Source organism: Gallinula chloropus, assembly GCF_964237585.1.
Source record: "Gallinula chloropus genome assembly, chromosome: 11".
Lineage (NCBI taxonomy): Eukaryota > Metazoa > Chordata > Aves > Gruiformes > Rallidae > Gallinula > Gallinula chloropus.
The window spans coordinates 11817003-11833578 of record NC_140096.1 but is presented as its reverse complement, the minus strand read 5'-3'; the positions used below and the strand labels follow the sequence as shown (position 1 = coordinate 11833578).

General features: G+C 40.7%; 1 protein-coding gene across 1 annotated transcript in view; it reads right to left on the bottom strand.

Moving 5' to 3' along the window:
• DACH2 (dachshund family transcription factor 2) overlaps nucleotides 1-16576 on the bottom strand; it is a gene marked incomplete at its 5' end in the record, with an annotated part of 277616 nt that overhangs the window by 6755 nt on the left and 254285 nt on the right. The window contains 4 exons of the mRNA XM_084269159.1: nucleotides 2062-2127; nucleotides 5136-5279; nucleotides 9145-9292; nucleotides 9826-9971. Coding sequence (XP_084125285.1) covers nucleotides 2062-2127; nucleotides 5136-5279; nucleotides 9145-9292; nucleotides 9826-9971 — 504 coding nt within the window. The remainder of the gene's footprint in view (nucleotides 1-2061; nucleotides 2128-5135; nucleotides 5280-9144; nucleotides 9293-9825; nucleotides 9972-16576) is intronic.

Here is a 16576-nt window from a genome sequence, read left to right as displayed (position 1 = left end):
GAGTGTGCTCAAATTGTTAAAGGCAGCAGTGCAACAGTGGCTGTCAAGTACAAAATTGTAATCAAAGGAAAAGGGAATAAAAAGATTACAGCATCAGCATAAAGAAAAATGAAAGAGATGGAGCTACAGGACAGAAACACTTTGAAATCCAAACAAGCTCTACAGAGGCTTTTCAGCAACCTCTTTATCAGCTGAGAGTGCTCAGTGAAAGGACTGGCTGAACTCATCACACGGTTGCATATGAACACGTTTGCCACACCGCCACTGCCAGCGATGCCACTCTATGGAGACATTCATTACCGGGAAGAGACAAGGGATGCTTTGCCACTGAGGAGCGCGGGACAGCAAGCTCAGAGGTACTGAACGCAGTGGGTGTCCAGTTCTGTGTGCAGGCTTTGAACCCGAACAAAAACTTCATCATCCAAAGCCTGTTAAAGCTCAGGGATGCACTTGGGGTCAGATTTTAAACAACAAAATAAACAAAACCCCAAACTGAACTGAAAATTACAAAATGATGAAGTTTCCTTGTATATTGATAGACACAGGGAGTGTAATAAAGTTCTAACTCCTTCTAGCAAGCAGTCGTTTGGAAGTGACTATGCATCACTTTCCCCACAGTTATTTATAATCATTTCTGATGGGAAGACACATTTGAGCCAACTTCTTTTCTTCAACTGGAAACTGCAATTAACTTCCTTTTTTACTAGACCCTGTCCAGATGCACCTTTGGCTGTCAGAATCTTTCTAGAAGAGCACTGAGCACCCCTCTCAGCAGGTCTGATAAACAGATAAATGTCAGGAGTATTTTGCTTGTCAAATTTAAATGCTTATCCAGAATTCTAACTCTTTCTGGCACTAACAATTTTCCAATTGTACACTTAAAGTGCAACTTGAATCATCTGTGTACGTATCTATGTGTATATATATATACACACACGTTTTATGTATATATGCGCATCACAATAAAGCTGTGATTCTCCTTTGTGGTACGTAGCATATGAACCTAAAATCACAGAAAAGATTAAAAATATCTGAAAGATTTCCTGTACAGATGACAGATGGACGACAGATGCATACCAGAGGTATGCAAAGCCAAGCCTTTAACAGCTCAGAAAAGCTAGAAGTGATGTTTGTGTCTGTAAGCGTCCTGCAGCCCGTCTCCTGTCTGCACAGGACTGTCTGTAGTTACTGCAGCACGCATTATTCCTGCACAACACTGTTACCCAGCTCCCCAGACAGTGTGGAAGTGCTCTGAGCAGCAGCACTGCAACAGGCAGCTGTCTCCAGGTTGCTGGAGCAGCCGTCGCAGGACTGAATGTTGTGTAATGAATACAGCACAGGTCTGAGGGGAGAGAAAAAAGCCATTTTATAGAAAATCAACACTACAAAATGGGAATTTCTCCGAAGTCAGAGAATTTCTGGGTTCAGATTGCTCAGACCAAATTTTATCACAAGGGACTATGGATTTTTTGTGTGTGTCTCAAACTGGCTTCCAACGGAAACAACCGTCAAGATCTCTGTATCTCGGCTCCCCGAAATGACGGCTACACAACCCCCTCACCTCCCAGGCCTGCAGCCAAGCACATTTGTTATTCTTCGGGAAGCACTCAGACAATACGTGTATATTCTGTACTTGCAGTCACTGAACAGGCACGAAAATGGAGGGCTGTATAAAATAGCTCATAACGTGAATGGAACTTTCCTTTTCCACCCACAGGTTATGTATTTTTTGGAAACACCAATGATCTTGATAAGAAGGTAAGGATCAGCAACAAAATATTTAAAAAGATAAGTCATACATAAAATCACTTGTGAACTAAGTGCATATATCTGACAGCTGAACAGGAGTTTCCCACACCTCTACTAAAACAAATTTCATTTCTGGTCTGGTAAAGTACTGATCTTTCAAAGGGTTTATCTGCTGAGCAGGAAAACAAAAAAGTGTAATTTACATTTATCTTAAAGCAGGAAAACAGAGACAAGAACTATTCTGCGTTTCAAGTAAGATTTAACGCGGTTCACGATAAACATGTTCTTGACGGGCTGTGGTACATACTGCACCTTGCATCGCTGCACTGTCATGTTGGGTTCCATTGTGTTCTATTTCCATATCTGGGATTCCAGCATCTGAAAGACGTGACACCAAAGATTAACACATTCCCCTTTGGCCTCCTCTCATGCATCTTTAGAAAAATATTTATAGCAAACTCGGGTGATCTCCAAGCTACACGGCCTTGCAAAAAACATTTGGTCATAGAATTTTCAGTAGCAAATTGTTTCCAAACTGTGCGAACATTACTGGCCTCACAGTGAATTATTTTTAACGAGCTTCACATTTGTCTGATGATCAGACAGTAACCAACCCATGATATTAATATGTCTGATAAATTCTCTTGGAGAACGAGGGCATCTGACACTTGAAAAACAAAAGCCGGAATGAATCAAACTGTGACAACATTACACTCCAATGACTGTCCCTGCCAAGCAGGGACTGACAGAGCACAGCCCAAATGCCTGTCTGTGTGCGTACCAGTTTGTATGGGTGCCCAGTACAGGTAAGGACTGTGCAAACTGCATTTAAACAATGCTGCTGAGGGTCCTGTAAGCATGTGCTGTCACCCAGAACAAAATCATCTCTGGAACACATTTCCAGATTTCCGAGAAGAGCTTCCAAAACGGACTGAGCTCTTTTTCCAAGTTGAGAAAGTCTTTTAATGATATGCACTTTTGAACTATTTAATTTCATACTGATAATACCTCTGTATGCACAGTCCTTCAGGGTGGAGGCTCCAACACCCCAGGGTGTTATGATAACAGATGCCATTATCCACCTCGTGCCAACAAGGATTAGCATGAAGAGTATGTGATGTGAATCCACGGCACCTCGAATCTTGGAGAAACATCTGCTTCCCTTACAAAATCACACTTTGAAATTGCAGCAAGAAAAACCCCACACCTGAAAGGGAGCTGTGTATGCAGTTGTGAAGCTTTTCTGTGTAGGTGCCTGTTCTGGCCTTTCTCAACAGAGTAACTGTACTGTGGCTTTCTCAGATTGCTTTAGGTGGAGTGCCAGCAGCTATCGCAGAGATGACGTATGGCTGGTCACCCTGCAACCTGACCAGACTTTATGTCAAAGCAGCGCAACCCATTAAAGTACAGTCCACACACAGAGAAGCAATACCAGCAATATCTTGGCAGTGTAAATGAAGTGTATGTGATGTATGCATGTATTGCCCTATGATTACATACCAACAAATAAAGGGCACTTTAATGTATACAGTTTTTCCTTGTAAAATGACCAGTGCCTGCTCTTAGCTGGGGTTTCCCTTATTCAGATTCCTGTTTGGAAGGAAAGTTCAGGTCACTGATCTCTTAATCTAATCTAAAGAGGTTCTTTCTTTTCAAACCTTTGAGAGTACATGTTGTATATATGTAAAATGACAAAGTCATCTGTAACTAATAACAGCATCTGTTAAATGAGACAGACCGTCAGTTAAATTAAAAATATTCAGAATAGCCCTTCACATTTTGTTGTCATAAAATTCTACCTGCAATTAAATTGTGGATTAAGATGCTAATGAGCTACCTGATTTGCATGTGCAATCAGATTAGCATGTAAATATCAGCTTCTTGCAGGCACTAACATATATATGACTACCTGAGTGTGCCTGCAAATCACAACGTTAGCAGCCGGGCCCACAAGAGCAGATGTAAAGATCTGTTAATCACATTGCTGGCATGTTGGTACCCGTTAATTTGTGGCTTCCAGAACTGCTGAGTGCTCCTAACTGTCGTGAGAGTGGCAAGTGTGTACCTGCAATGGCCGAACCTGGGTGAACAATTCAGGGATATGGGCCGCTCCCGACATTCCTCTCAAGGCTCTGGCAGTGTCTGTAGGATCAGATCTGGGCTGCTTCTGATCAAGGGGAGGCTGTGCAAAAGGTTTCTGCTGGCTCTGTCCCCCCACTCTCTGTGGGTCATTGTCCCTTATCACGGTGCAAGTGCAAGCTGTATATCTACGCCTGAATCACCACTGTTGGGTGTCAGGACATCAGGAAAGCCAGCCAGCTCCCAGTTACAGTGATATGCAGGACTATAAAACCCAGCAGATGAGAATGCCTCTGAAAGATGTTGCTCTTGTACTTAAAGAGTTTATATCTCTTAGGTGCTCTAGATAAATCACAGCTCACTGTCCACTGCAGAGTGTTGCGATGGCAGTTCACGTAGACAAGCTTGCCCTAACTTTAAAAAACAGTTTGGGTAGCCCTCACAATGGAGAACTCAAGACAAGCTAAATCCATGATTTCCAGCAAGTAGTTGAGGCAGTTTTTGCAGTCTGTGCATGTTGTTATGGCTCGGTGGCTGGCAGCGCACAAAGCAGGCAGCACAAAGTTAATGTCAAGACTACATGACATACAAAAGCAGCAGTGACTGAGTGTAACTCTGATTCATGAGCCTCTGCAGAGACTTTGGGGTAATTTGGGATGGGGACACACAGACTAAATCTTAGCTACAGAACCTGAAATTAAAATGCAACTTAGTTCAGTCTTAAACATTCAACCAAAGCACTAAACTTTGGCTAGAACCATATTAAGAAGGCGAGGCCAATCTTCCAACTACCCAAAATATAATCACCCTGCTTAGGAGATTAGCCAATTTGCTTTTGTTTCACAAGAATATTTGGGAAGAACTCAAAACCCAGTCAGCTCAGAAGGCTGATACATATTTAACAGACTTAATAGGTCCTGAGGCTGAGCAAACTTCAGCCAAATGGCTTTTAAAATGAAGCTCAGCACTTCTAAAAATGAATCTGCTGGGAGAGGAGAGTTCAGAGAACCTTATAGGAACCAAATTTCACATTGTCTTAGCTGGCACTGTAACAGATTTCTCTGGTAATATATTCAGCATTTCTTGTCATGTCTGTGTAAACTGCTCTGTCTGTTTCTCTAGTTGCAGACTTACTTATTTTTTTAATTTGTGACCCAGAGCACATGGTCTGAAATAGATTTGTAATTATTTCAGGAAACGACTGTGGGTTTTTATTCTGGAATTTGCTTTGTGCATCATCTTACTGTCTTTTCCACTCAATTAAATATCATTTTAAGCTAACTGTGAAAGGCCAACTAAGACATTACCATTTAACATCCTGAGACCGTCACCTGATGTGGCCTGTTTAAGTGCCTGTTCCACTTGTTCTCTTCTCTTCGATTCAAACTCCAAAGCTTCCTGCAATTTTCTCTTTGCCTTTTTTTCTTTCTTCAAGCGTTTCTGAATTGTTGCTGAAATGTAAATATTTAGAAAGAATGAGTGGTAAAGCTCAATTAGTACATATAATGGAGACAGTAAATGAGTTTGTGTTCAAGTTCTAGCTTGAGAAGGAAAAAAATAAATCTGGCAGGAATCTGACCTAGACCCCAAAACCGCCCAAGCTGTGTCTGCAGTGAAACAGTGAACAATCCTAAAGGGCGTTAGGGTCTTGTTAGGGATCTTAAGTCTTATTCTCACTCTGAAACAGCCCCATGGATCTAAGTCTCCTGCTCAGAACTGAAGTCTTGGTGGTTCACATTACAGAGACTTCATCAATTTAGACTAAAATCCAGCTACAGCATCGCAGTTTGGTTGAACAGATCATTGGCTTTAACTAATTTCTAGTAAGAGCAGCAATATGCATCGTAAGCATTAACTACATCTCTCAGCCTTCACTCCAACCTCCTCCCTTAACCCTGACAACTACACTGCACCCTCCTCCGCTGGCAGTTTTATCTAGAAAGATAATCCAAACACACTGGCAATTTCTACCCTGACCACTCCTCCTGGATGAAGAAGTCTTCTCAATGTGTCAGAGATGTGGTTTTAGTTATGTTTTGTAACATCAAAAGGAAACCAAATTGATTTCTGCAGGAGAACTGCCTGTGTGCAGTGCTGGAGAATCTGACATGTTGGGACCAATGGGGTACAGAGTGAAACCCTGTGGAATTAAGTGGGTTTGGGGGTTTTGTACCAATGGAACAGCAGTTGGGTTAATTTTGAAGTGGAATAACTGAAATAGCCAGAATGCCCACCCAAGACAGATGCCAGGCATAAGGCTGTTGAGAAGCTGGGTTAGGTGGGAACATAGAATGTGTAGAGGAGTATATACTGAGTAACAGGAGTACTTTTCACACTTTGTTGCTAGTGGGAGAAGAAAGAGGGAAAGGCAAAGAAAAGGGAAAAACACAAAAGCACTGGGAGTGTGCTGAGAATCTCAGAAGAGAATTAAAAGGGAACTTCCTAGGTAGTAAGCAGGGTGAAAACATGCTTGTAACACTGCTAAGTAAATTAGGAATACTGACTTCATTAGCAACTTGTCCTTCTAACCAAAGCATTCCATAGTGGCTTGCTACATGGACTTAAAAGTCAGTAACAGTGCAATAGTACAGCATTGTCTGTACAGCTCTGCAACAGTTCTCAATGCACTTTACAGTCACTCATCTCCTCAGTTTGGACAAGGAAAGCAGAAAAGTGCCTTGAGAAACATCTTCTGCAGCCCATTGGCATGGCTACATGAGGTTTGGCAGGAAAGAGAAGTATTCCTGACTAATCTCAGTCTTAAATCCAACTATAAATAAAGTTAAAACTCTATGTAAAGAACTGTATAGTATTAATTGTAGCCAGGTGACCAGTATCTTCACTGGGAAGTGCTGAGGTTGGCTTGTATTCCTTGACCTACATAAATCCAAGCAATAAAATGTCCCTTTTAAGCTTTTTCCTTTTAAAACCCTGATTAAATCCCATATTTGACCTTAGTTTTTTTTACCAGCACAAGGTTACCATTCCTTGGACTGGAACTACATCTGAAATACCTACCTCTGCCAACAGGAACCCCTCCTGTGGCCCTGCCCTCTGACGGACTATCCTTACCATCCGTACTACAGGATCCCTAATGGGCTCTGACACTGTTTTTTCCCCAGTGCTGCAAGAACATTCTTGCACCTCTTCTTTGTATGACCTGCTCCTGCCTTCCCTGGATTAAGCTGCTTGGTGGGAACTCTATACCACCCTACAGCCAGAAACACTCTCCCCCCGGCACAGCTCTTACTGAAGCTGCCATCAGCTGGCATGTCTCACTGCAGCGAGGGAGATTAGCTGGACTGGAGGCTGATGCCCACGTACTTTCTCAGAACCAGGAGAACATTTTTAGCAGCTCTGGAAGGGGTTGAAGACCACTTCCACAGCTCAGCCCTGCTCACATATCCACAACCCATCGCAGCAACTGCAGAGGATCGCAGAATGCATTAGTATTGTGGTGCTGCAGCTTCAGTTCACATGTGTAGTCAAATTCCAGAGAGCAGTACCTAGTCCAATGGATTCATTGCTGGATCAAACTAATGGAGAAACGATGGCACCAGAAAAGGTAGGTAAAACTAACAGACTAAAAAGAATTTCAGCTTAACCATCAATGACCTTTTAAAGTTACTATTTTAGAGTCAAGTTTGCTAGTGTGTGTACTCTGGTAAATACTGCTCACAAGTGGTGTTAAAATCAAAGTTGCATATACAAGCGGTACTTTGGAATCCCTTTTGTTTCTTGTGTCTCCTGTTTGCTTTTTAACCAGGAATTTTAAAACATGAAATAGTTACTAAATTTAGTGAAATATTTGGGAAAATGATCTGAAAATCCACAGGATTTACGTAACTTTTTATGACCACTTTCACCTGAACTGTTACTGACTTCTGCCAATCGTTCTGCATTCGGCAATGTGCCGATCAGGATACCATCATATGGAAATCTCTGAGAGACTTAGTAAATTATGAGTATCAAAATGTGACCTATAGAACATAACTCTGGAAAACTGAGCAAAATATGTTGTGAAAAACCCTATCTCTGACCTTCTATAATAGCAAAGATGCATGTGTGGTGACAGCCTGGCAGACAATCCTGAGCATATTGATAACTAACTGGTGAAATTCTCTGGAGCCAGAAGCCAACCAATTCTGTGAATGGCTTAAGGATTTGGTGATGTGTGACTCAGGAGGTGCACTGTCTGCCTACACAGAGATAAGCTTTGGTTTAGACACACAGCAGTCTCCCACCCATGCTTAGGAACAGGGTGGTGAAACACTTCTGAGTGCCCACAGTAATTTTACAACTTCAATCCTAATTACTGACCCTTCACAACTCAACTCAGAAATGTCCTTTGTTGCCTCTTCACAAGACTTGGTGCTGCCACAGCTCTGTTCTACACACCTCATTTCTATTCAAAATGCACAGGAAGATAGCACTTAGCACCTACATCTTCACTCTTATCTAGTTTTATCTTTCTGATTTCATGGATGTAATCTGGCAGTAGCTTTTGGCACATAAAGAACTATTCCTCTCTTTTAGATGCAGATTTGAATTTTAAAAAGAACCCTGTCGTCTTTGTAATATCACAGCGAAAAATTCAGATTTACCAATTTAACTGCCTATTACTATCAAAAGCTTCTGAACAGTCATGGTTCTGTCTTAGAAGGCCCCATATGGGGAAGTGCTGTTGCATCTCACTCTCCCGATGGGAAAAAAAACAAACCCTAGGATTATTTGCTTCAGATCTTGCACTTGGGTAGACAATTTCTCCTAGTTCTGCCTATTTTGTTGCACTGAAGCCATCTACAAGAAAAACTGGCTGACTAACACCGAAGCTACGGAAACGTGGGCTACATAAGTAGTGAGGTAATGAAAAAAAATCACCTAAATACCCAAATTACAGACATGTTATCTTTCTCACAGTAAGACTGATCCTCAATGCTTGGAGGAGCAGAAAACAAAAGAAATTAAAGCTGTCAAATGAAGAAATCGGGCTGGGAATACACAGGCGGAGCGGTAATAATACATGTGAAAGCCATGAAACTGAATCAGCTTTCCTCCTCAGAACCAGCCAAAACTCTCTGCGGCCAGTTGCCCTCCAGGAAATAATCCTTCAGTCACTGTTCTGTCTGCTTACAGAGAAGTGTGCTTCATTCTGTTTTTATTAAATTTAAATCTTTCATTACCAGAGCTAGTCCACTGCTGCATTACACTGAAGTATGAATGTCAGTTAACTCCGAGTCCTCAATAGCTCCAGCTGGAAATGCCAAAGGGTTATACATTTAATAGATATCTAAACTCCATTTTTCATTCACTCACCTCTGCTTTGCAGCTCAGCTGTGAGTTGCCTTTCCAAGCTCTCCCTCAGTTCTCTCTCTCTACAAAGCTCCATCTTTAACTCTTTCTTTTCCTGCTGTATCTGCTTTTCCTGGACTCTCGCGTTGTCCACAGCCACTTTCAGTAGGCCCTAAAACACACACAAATGTAAGATCTGAAAATACCACTGTGTTTCAACAGTGAAAAAATACGTCACTTTGCTTCTTTTACACCCTCTAGGAAAACAGAAAAATGAAAAGCAGGAACCTATAGACCTGGAGTGCAGCGGGGCATCGGCAGTAGCTAACTGCTACATATGAGCAATTTTGTGGCATGGAATCATTCTGTAGAGCTTTTGCTAATTCATCCTACTGATGTGGTTTATTACAAATGGGAGTGCTATATTATTGCTGACCTCGGTCAACTTCAGGAAGAAGCAAAGGAGGAATAATGAGACTGGTGAATTTTAATTTGACCATTATTGCCAACTATTAAGTCAAATAGACAATGTATGAAACCCTTTCAGGATCAATAATGCCAGATAGTGAAAATCTAAGCATTACATTAAATAAAAGAAATTAGAATTGCAGATAAAAGACAGCTTCTGAAACTTTTTAGAGAGATTGAAAAAGAAACACATTTTATCTATCATGACATAGTCTGGCCCTATAGAGAGTAATTTACCTGAATGTTGGTTAATAGTGTTTCTACTGATGAAAGACCATCAGCAAAAAGAAATGGCGCCGGAAATCCAGGAGGCAAGGCCTGTCCAGCCAGTTGGACTTTATCTAAGGTTGGTTTCATTATTGGAATGGCAATTTGGACCTCTTCTGTAAAGATAGGTTTAAAAGCAAATCAGAAAGCATTGGAAATATAGGTAAATGTAATTTCTAGAAACTAGCGTTCTGTTTACCTGGAAGTCAAAATACAAGCGCGTTATTAAACCCAACATTGTTTCAGTCTCTGGGCAGCTGTGCTCACTGCTAAGGTCAGTTTGCAAAACAGTACAGAACAATAATAAATATACTGAAGGCAATAACGTACCTGTAATAGAGTACAGACTATTCCTTCCCAAATTCTACAGAATTACAACAGTACAGTATTATGCAGTTCATTCTACCTGAATGAGCTTTGTTCAGTCTATCGTGTTTGCCAGTTAGTTTTGTTGCTAATAACTTGGACCACATTCTAATCAAGTAATGTAACGCATCTCTTTACTCCTTTAACATCAGCCTTCCTGTACGCAGCCCTCCACTGAGTCACCCCGTCCTGCTTAGCTAGCACCAACTCCACACTGTCAGGGAAGCGCCAGCACAGGTTTTCTTAACAAGTACCTTATTCCTGTCAGCCCTTCTAGTCACAGCAGCACCAGAATGTCTTTGTTGAGTTCTCTCTACCTGAGGTAGAGCGAGCTGGGTGCCAGGGGTCACAGGAATGGCTGGGTAGGAGAGGGTGCTCTGGCACAGGACTCCTGCCACTTACTGCATGAACCTAGATTGATGCATCTCTTCCAAAGTGTAGAACTGGGACCTGTCAGCTTCCCCTTCACTCGTTTCAGATCATGTTGTTATAGATCAGGCTGTGCGCAGACAGTGGAAAAGTGTATCCAGAAAGATACAACATCGGTTGTTTCAGAAATCCTTGACACTGTGTGATGAGACAGTGCTACCACCTATGAGCTCTCATTTGTGAATAGGGCAATTAAACATTTTGGGACAGTAAAAGTATCTCCTCCTGTCAAATCCCTATGAGGACTTCTCCACATATTCATTTTAAGCACCAAGTTAATTGCTGAAAGCCACAAAATTAAAATCTGCTAGCAATCTTTTAAGCCAAACTTGTATGTTTGGTTTACTTTTCAATGTTAAATACTCTTTTGTCTGTTTAACATCCCAGGCCAATGCAGTGTAGGTATGTGTATTACACTCGTGCACTTACAGAAATCATTAATATCTTCTCAGCATTGTTTTTTAGTAAAGCTTGCAACTGATGTATTGAGTGTTCATGATGTGTATGTTGTCTAAGGGCACTGTCCAGTCAGGCCTGGTAGTTTCTTTTATCAAGTGCCTTGGTCATATTAAAGCCAGGATTTACAATTAGACCAGACCATATTCAAAAGGCCTCCTTCTCCCACCTCTCTTCTTAAAAAAAACCTCAAACCAGTGTCTTGACAGCAGAGCTGCTACCTGGATGCTCTGAACTCCTCCGGAGCCCTGCCTGAGCAGTAAGCAGTCTGTGCTGTGTTTCTGAAGCACAGCTACCCACAACCACCTGGGAGCATTAGCAGTTTTCAAGTATTCTCTGAAATCTCTGCTTAGGGAGTATTTTGTTTTCACTATGTGAGTTCATTAAATGGAACATCTCTATAATGAGTCTTCAGGTCTAAGAACAACAAAAGCCAGTACCTCTGCACATCTACATAGCTGTGCTTGTGTCATTTAAACGGTCTATTAAAAAACTCAAATCTGGTAACAAACTCAGACTGTGGAGTCCGTGCCGACACAGACACATCATTTCTCATATTTAAATATCCTATAGCAGTGGCAGAGTGAAAATACAGTGATTAGTTATTAGAAAATAATATCTAATCCATGCACCAAAGACTAAACAGCTGTGGCATGTGTAAAAGACAGTAGCATGTGAAGTACACATACAGAACTACAGCTGCTTTGAAATCTCTAGAAATCGCTCCTATTTGGAGAGGAAAGTACTAACATTAAATTGGCCGAAAGGAAAATTACTATTGACTCTGAAGACAGGTTGCATGGTCTATGGTTTGTAATGTTACTGTACAGCAGATTGAAGTTTCAAAATAGTATTACTCTTCTTTAAAGAGATAGACACAGCTAAATTAGGTGCTGCTTGCTGCAGTGAGGATCAAATGCAAAAAGAATCATATTTCATCAGACCTAGTCAACACCAGGAAAATAAATAGAAATATAAGAGGTATGCAGGCAATGATTCATTTTGATAATCTGGCCCAAGAGAGACACATAGAGACAGCACACAGATCTAAGCTTCCACCAAAAGACAAATAGGACACAGAGGGTGGGAATTGGGATGACAGTGTAGCAGAGGTCACATCGATTTTCAGCAGCAGTTTTCACACAGATGAGATAACCCTGGACTCTATTTGGCCCATTGTTCATATCCTACCTGTCCCAGAAGCAATAAATTTTCAAGTCCCAGAAAAAGGGCAGTAAAGAAGAAGGATTCTACTTATGACTTCTTATGATTAAGTTTTTGTGCTAACCAAACATGCTTTGCAGACCAAGGTCACATTGCATGTTAAAGTCTGTAATAGCTGAAAACTAGAAGCAGCATATTATGTTTTAGCGTATATGGGTGGAAACTGTCAAACCATTCATCATTTTTTTTCTGACTGAAATCACACTCTGCAAAGATGAATGATAAATGCATTAGAAATCTATTTCAATCTTGTAATAGGTCTTCACATCTGAATGGTGTCTACATCTTGCCCACACTCTTAATAAGTGCACAGTTAGGCAGGAATTTATTAGCTACACTGGAAAAATCATAATTGGTAAAGCAATTAAAAACCAGCACGTCTTGGAAGCATGTTTTGTGGATGGTATCAAATGCAGCTCTTTAATAGAAAAAATGCTGTTGATTTAAGCATTTTGATTTTAAAGAACACTAAAAATATAAATGCTAAAAGCTGCACTCACACATGTAATACAACAGAATAAGCAAGAAACAAAGCTAGGACAGCTACAATCTAACCAAGGACACAAACAACCTTCCTATTTATTGAAGCAAAGTGGGGACTACCTTTATTGAGCTTGTTTGTTAAACCTGCCATGCTTTATAATAGCATTCAGGAATCCACTTAGAGTGCAGGCTTTTAATTTCTAGCTGGCATCCAGACAAATAGACAAAAGCAAGAATTACACTGCAGAGGAAAGAAACACACGGTAAACTCTGGCAGTGAACGGAAGATTATCCCAGGAAAGCACACAGAGATCTGGTAGGAAGTTTCTTGTTCTTGAATCTCTATACTAAAGTATCTCACCTTCTGCCTAAGCGGCAGCAATAGAGAATGAAAAATGAAGCCTCTGCCTAGGGACCAACAGGAGCACTGGGAACACGAGTACTGCGTGGCCCAGGCCAGCCGGCACCTTCCCCTGGCCAGCTGGTTTATACTCGTCCAGAAGTTTGTTTTTCAATCCATCATTCATGTACCTGATAAACTTGACATGCCAGATCCCTCTCAAAACACGGTAGAAACATTAAAGCCACAATGTACAAAGCCTAACGCCAGTCAGACCACCAAGTTACTTCACATACACTTCCAAACTTGACCCAGCGCTCTAGAAGCGTTCTGTGTAACCCCCCTTCAAACAGCTCAGAGAATGTAACCCAGGCATATCATAAATACATGGCTTATGAGAGGAGAGCAACAATGTACACAGACTTAGAGTTGTTAATCGGTTAGTTATTACCCAAGACATTTGGTCTTGGAAAGCCTTCAGCCAGCATCAAGACAGTGGTTTGCACAACACAGATGGTAGCTGAGTCACTCTTCATTCCTGCCTGTGACACACAATTTAGAAACCTGAGGACCAGATTGGTTTAGTGCAGTTTTAATTCTCTGAGCTTCATATCTAAGTGGTAAGGATTACATTTGATGGTCCATAGTTAAAAAAGAACAGCCTAAACACACTAATGGACCTTGTTGACCTTTAATACAGTAAAACACAGGATCTGCAGCACCAGGTGAGTTGTACATGCTTCCTCATCTCTGAAAATAGGGTGCTACATTACTTGAAATAGCATTATTTGCCCAAAGAACTCACAGAATCCTCCAAACCAATGTATCTTTATACTGGCAAGGGGGGCCTTGACTTCCACATGTCTATCTACTTCCCAACAACAACGACAGGCAGCGAAGTCCACATAGGTATTTTGACAGAATTAGGGCCTAAATTCTAATGTTTGACTCCAGAAAGCAACTTTCAAAAAAACTGAGACCACTCATTTTAGTTTTAAATTAAACTTAAGTAAGTTCTGTGTTGCTTAACTGGAAATTGGTACAATTTTTTCTTTTACCAGTAAGGTAAATATGAAAATTCTGTAATCATGGAAAAACCTGTAATCTGAAGCATTGTTTATTTCAAATATTTTGTATCTCTAGTCTGCAAGGACAGGGCTATCTGTCTTCAGTGTCTTAATAACTCTGAAAATCCTCCATAAACCTCTGCCTGCCTTTTCTCCCTCATTCATTGCCTCTCTGGCTGGAGCTGAGCACTCCTGTTCATCAGTGAGAAGAGGGCTACCTCCTCCTAACCCGGCACCAATCAGACTGAGAAATTTACTGCTTTAACCTTGTGATTCAGGTGCAAAATTTAAAGTCACTGCTGTTTTTCTTAATTACAGTCCCTGAATGAACAGGGTCAATGAATGCAATTGGGGAGTAGCTGATTAATCCAGTGCACTAGCTTTAAATCAGACTTTATTTCATTTTCAAATGATTGATATAACTTGATAGCACACAAGCATTTTTCACTACTGAGCTCTGCCATAAAAAAAAACAAACTTCACTTTAAAAATAGTATCTAATCATTCCTTAAAAGCTTTGGGAAACTATCAGAAACCAGTAACAGCAACGATGCTCTGCTTCACGGTCCCCACATCCCAGCTGGCTCTCACCCATGCACTCTGAAATCAGATGATTTTTGTCCTGAAGGAGTGGTTAATAAAACCTGTTTGTTGTGTTCAAGACAGGGGAAATGCAGACCATGTCTCTTAGACTAAGACCCGTGGGCTGGCTTAGGAAAAACCGAGTATCTGGGGTACTAAAGAAAGAGAAAGCACCTTTCCATAGACCTCTTCTCAGAAATTGTGATGTGTGTTTCCCTGAAGGATGTCATAAAGCAGGTTCCCAGTGTTTGAACAGAGGAAGGGGGCAAAAAGCAGAGAAATGAAAATTTCACTAGGAACAGCTGAGATTACAGTTTACAAATTGTCTTTATCTGTGCACTCTTTATCAAGAGGTGTGTAATTATACAGCCTTGACATTTTCATCAATGTACTCTCATTAATAACACAGAAAATTATATCTATTTATAACTTCAACATATTTACAATATACTCCGATGTTCACACGGCACCGACAGTAAAAACACCTGAAAATATTTCATTAATTCAAACCTTAAAAATAGGAGGAGAGTTAGATGAGAGACTAGGTTTGCCAGGAGAAGAAATGCAATCGAGCAGGGCAGTAAATCACCAGCCAGTCATCAGAACACCAGGAACTTCAGGCTAATGTTCAACACATACAGGTGAAGAGAAACAAACACAACTGATGTCACCTGAATAAATTCTGTTCATTAAGGAGAACCATAAGTACATTAAGGCTACTAATAAATACATAAAAAGCCTCCAAAAATGCTGTATTTTATATTCACAGCCATTATTTTACATTTATAGCTTGTTTGTGTTATCGTTACAGCTGCTCCTCAGGCAGGGTTTGGTAATCTGGATTCCAAAAGATTTCACGTTGCTCTGTGCTTTTAAAGAGCTTCTTACTCTATGCTGAAGCCTCAGTACCCTCGATCTGCATTTTCCAGCTGGCAATTTAAAGTACCTAGTTACTCTGAGCTAGTAATAGTACCTTGTCACTCCTCACGCCGACAAGCAGCATTCTTTCTACTAACAACAGGGCAGAGCGAGCATGTGAACTCTTCAATAAAAGGCTACTGGTAACGTGGGAGAAAGGAGGGAAATGAAGCAAAAGAAGCAAAATAAGCAAAATCCTGCTCGTGGCCATTATTACCAAGAGCTGATAAAATTTTTGTCAGCTAACTCTCATATTGACACTCGTACAGGGTTTTTTTAGTGATTTTTTAAACCTCACTGTAGTCTGATTGTTCTTCTATTGAGAGTTTGAAGTGTCAGATGAGGATGGGTAGGTGGAACTTGCCAAGAAAAAAAAAAGATTCTTCATTTTTCTTGGCGGATTTAGCTTTTCCCTATTAATGTTGAGATTATTTCTTCAACTATTTTATTGCAAATATTTATGACTCCATATGGAACAACAGATGTTGAAGGGAAGGGATAGCAGAAAAGACTTAATTTTCAGCAATTACCCTGCTACTTGTTGTCATACTGTAGGTGTTCTTAGTGCATCTATTTTACATACCACCCTGTCCTTTCACACACTGAAAAAATGTCAGTTTGGATAATTAACGTAATAACTTTAGTCCAAATAATTTCCACAATATTCATTTATGAAAAAAAAATAAATGTAAATAGGACAAAACAGGAGGGATCAATTGGAAAGGAAGAGGGAAGACAAGAATTGCTTTCCCAGTCCTTCTGGAATATCCCATCAGGAATCGGTTTCTTCCAAAGCTGCATTGGGTCCTTAATACAAAATCTCTTTTTTCCTTTGAGACTGTTGCCGAGAAGAGGA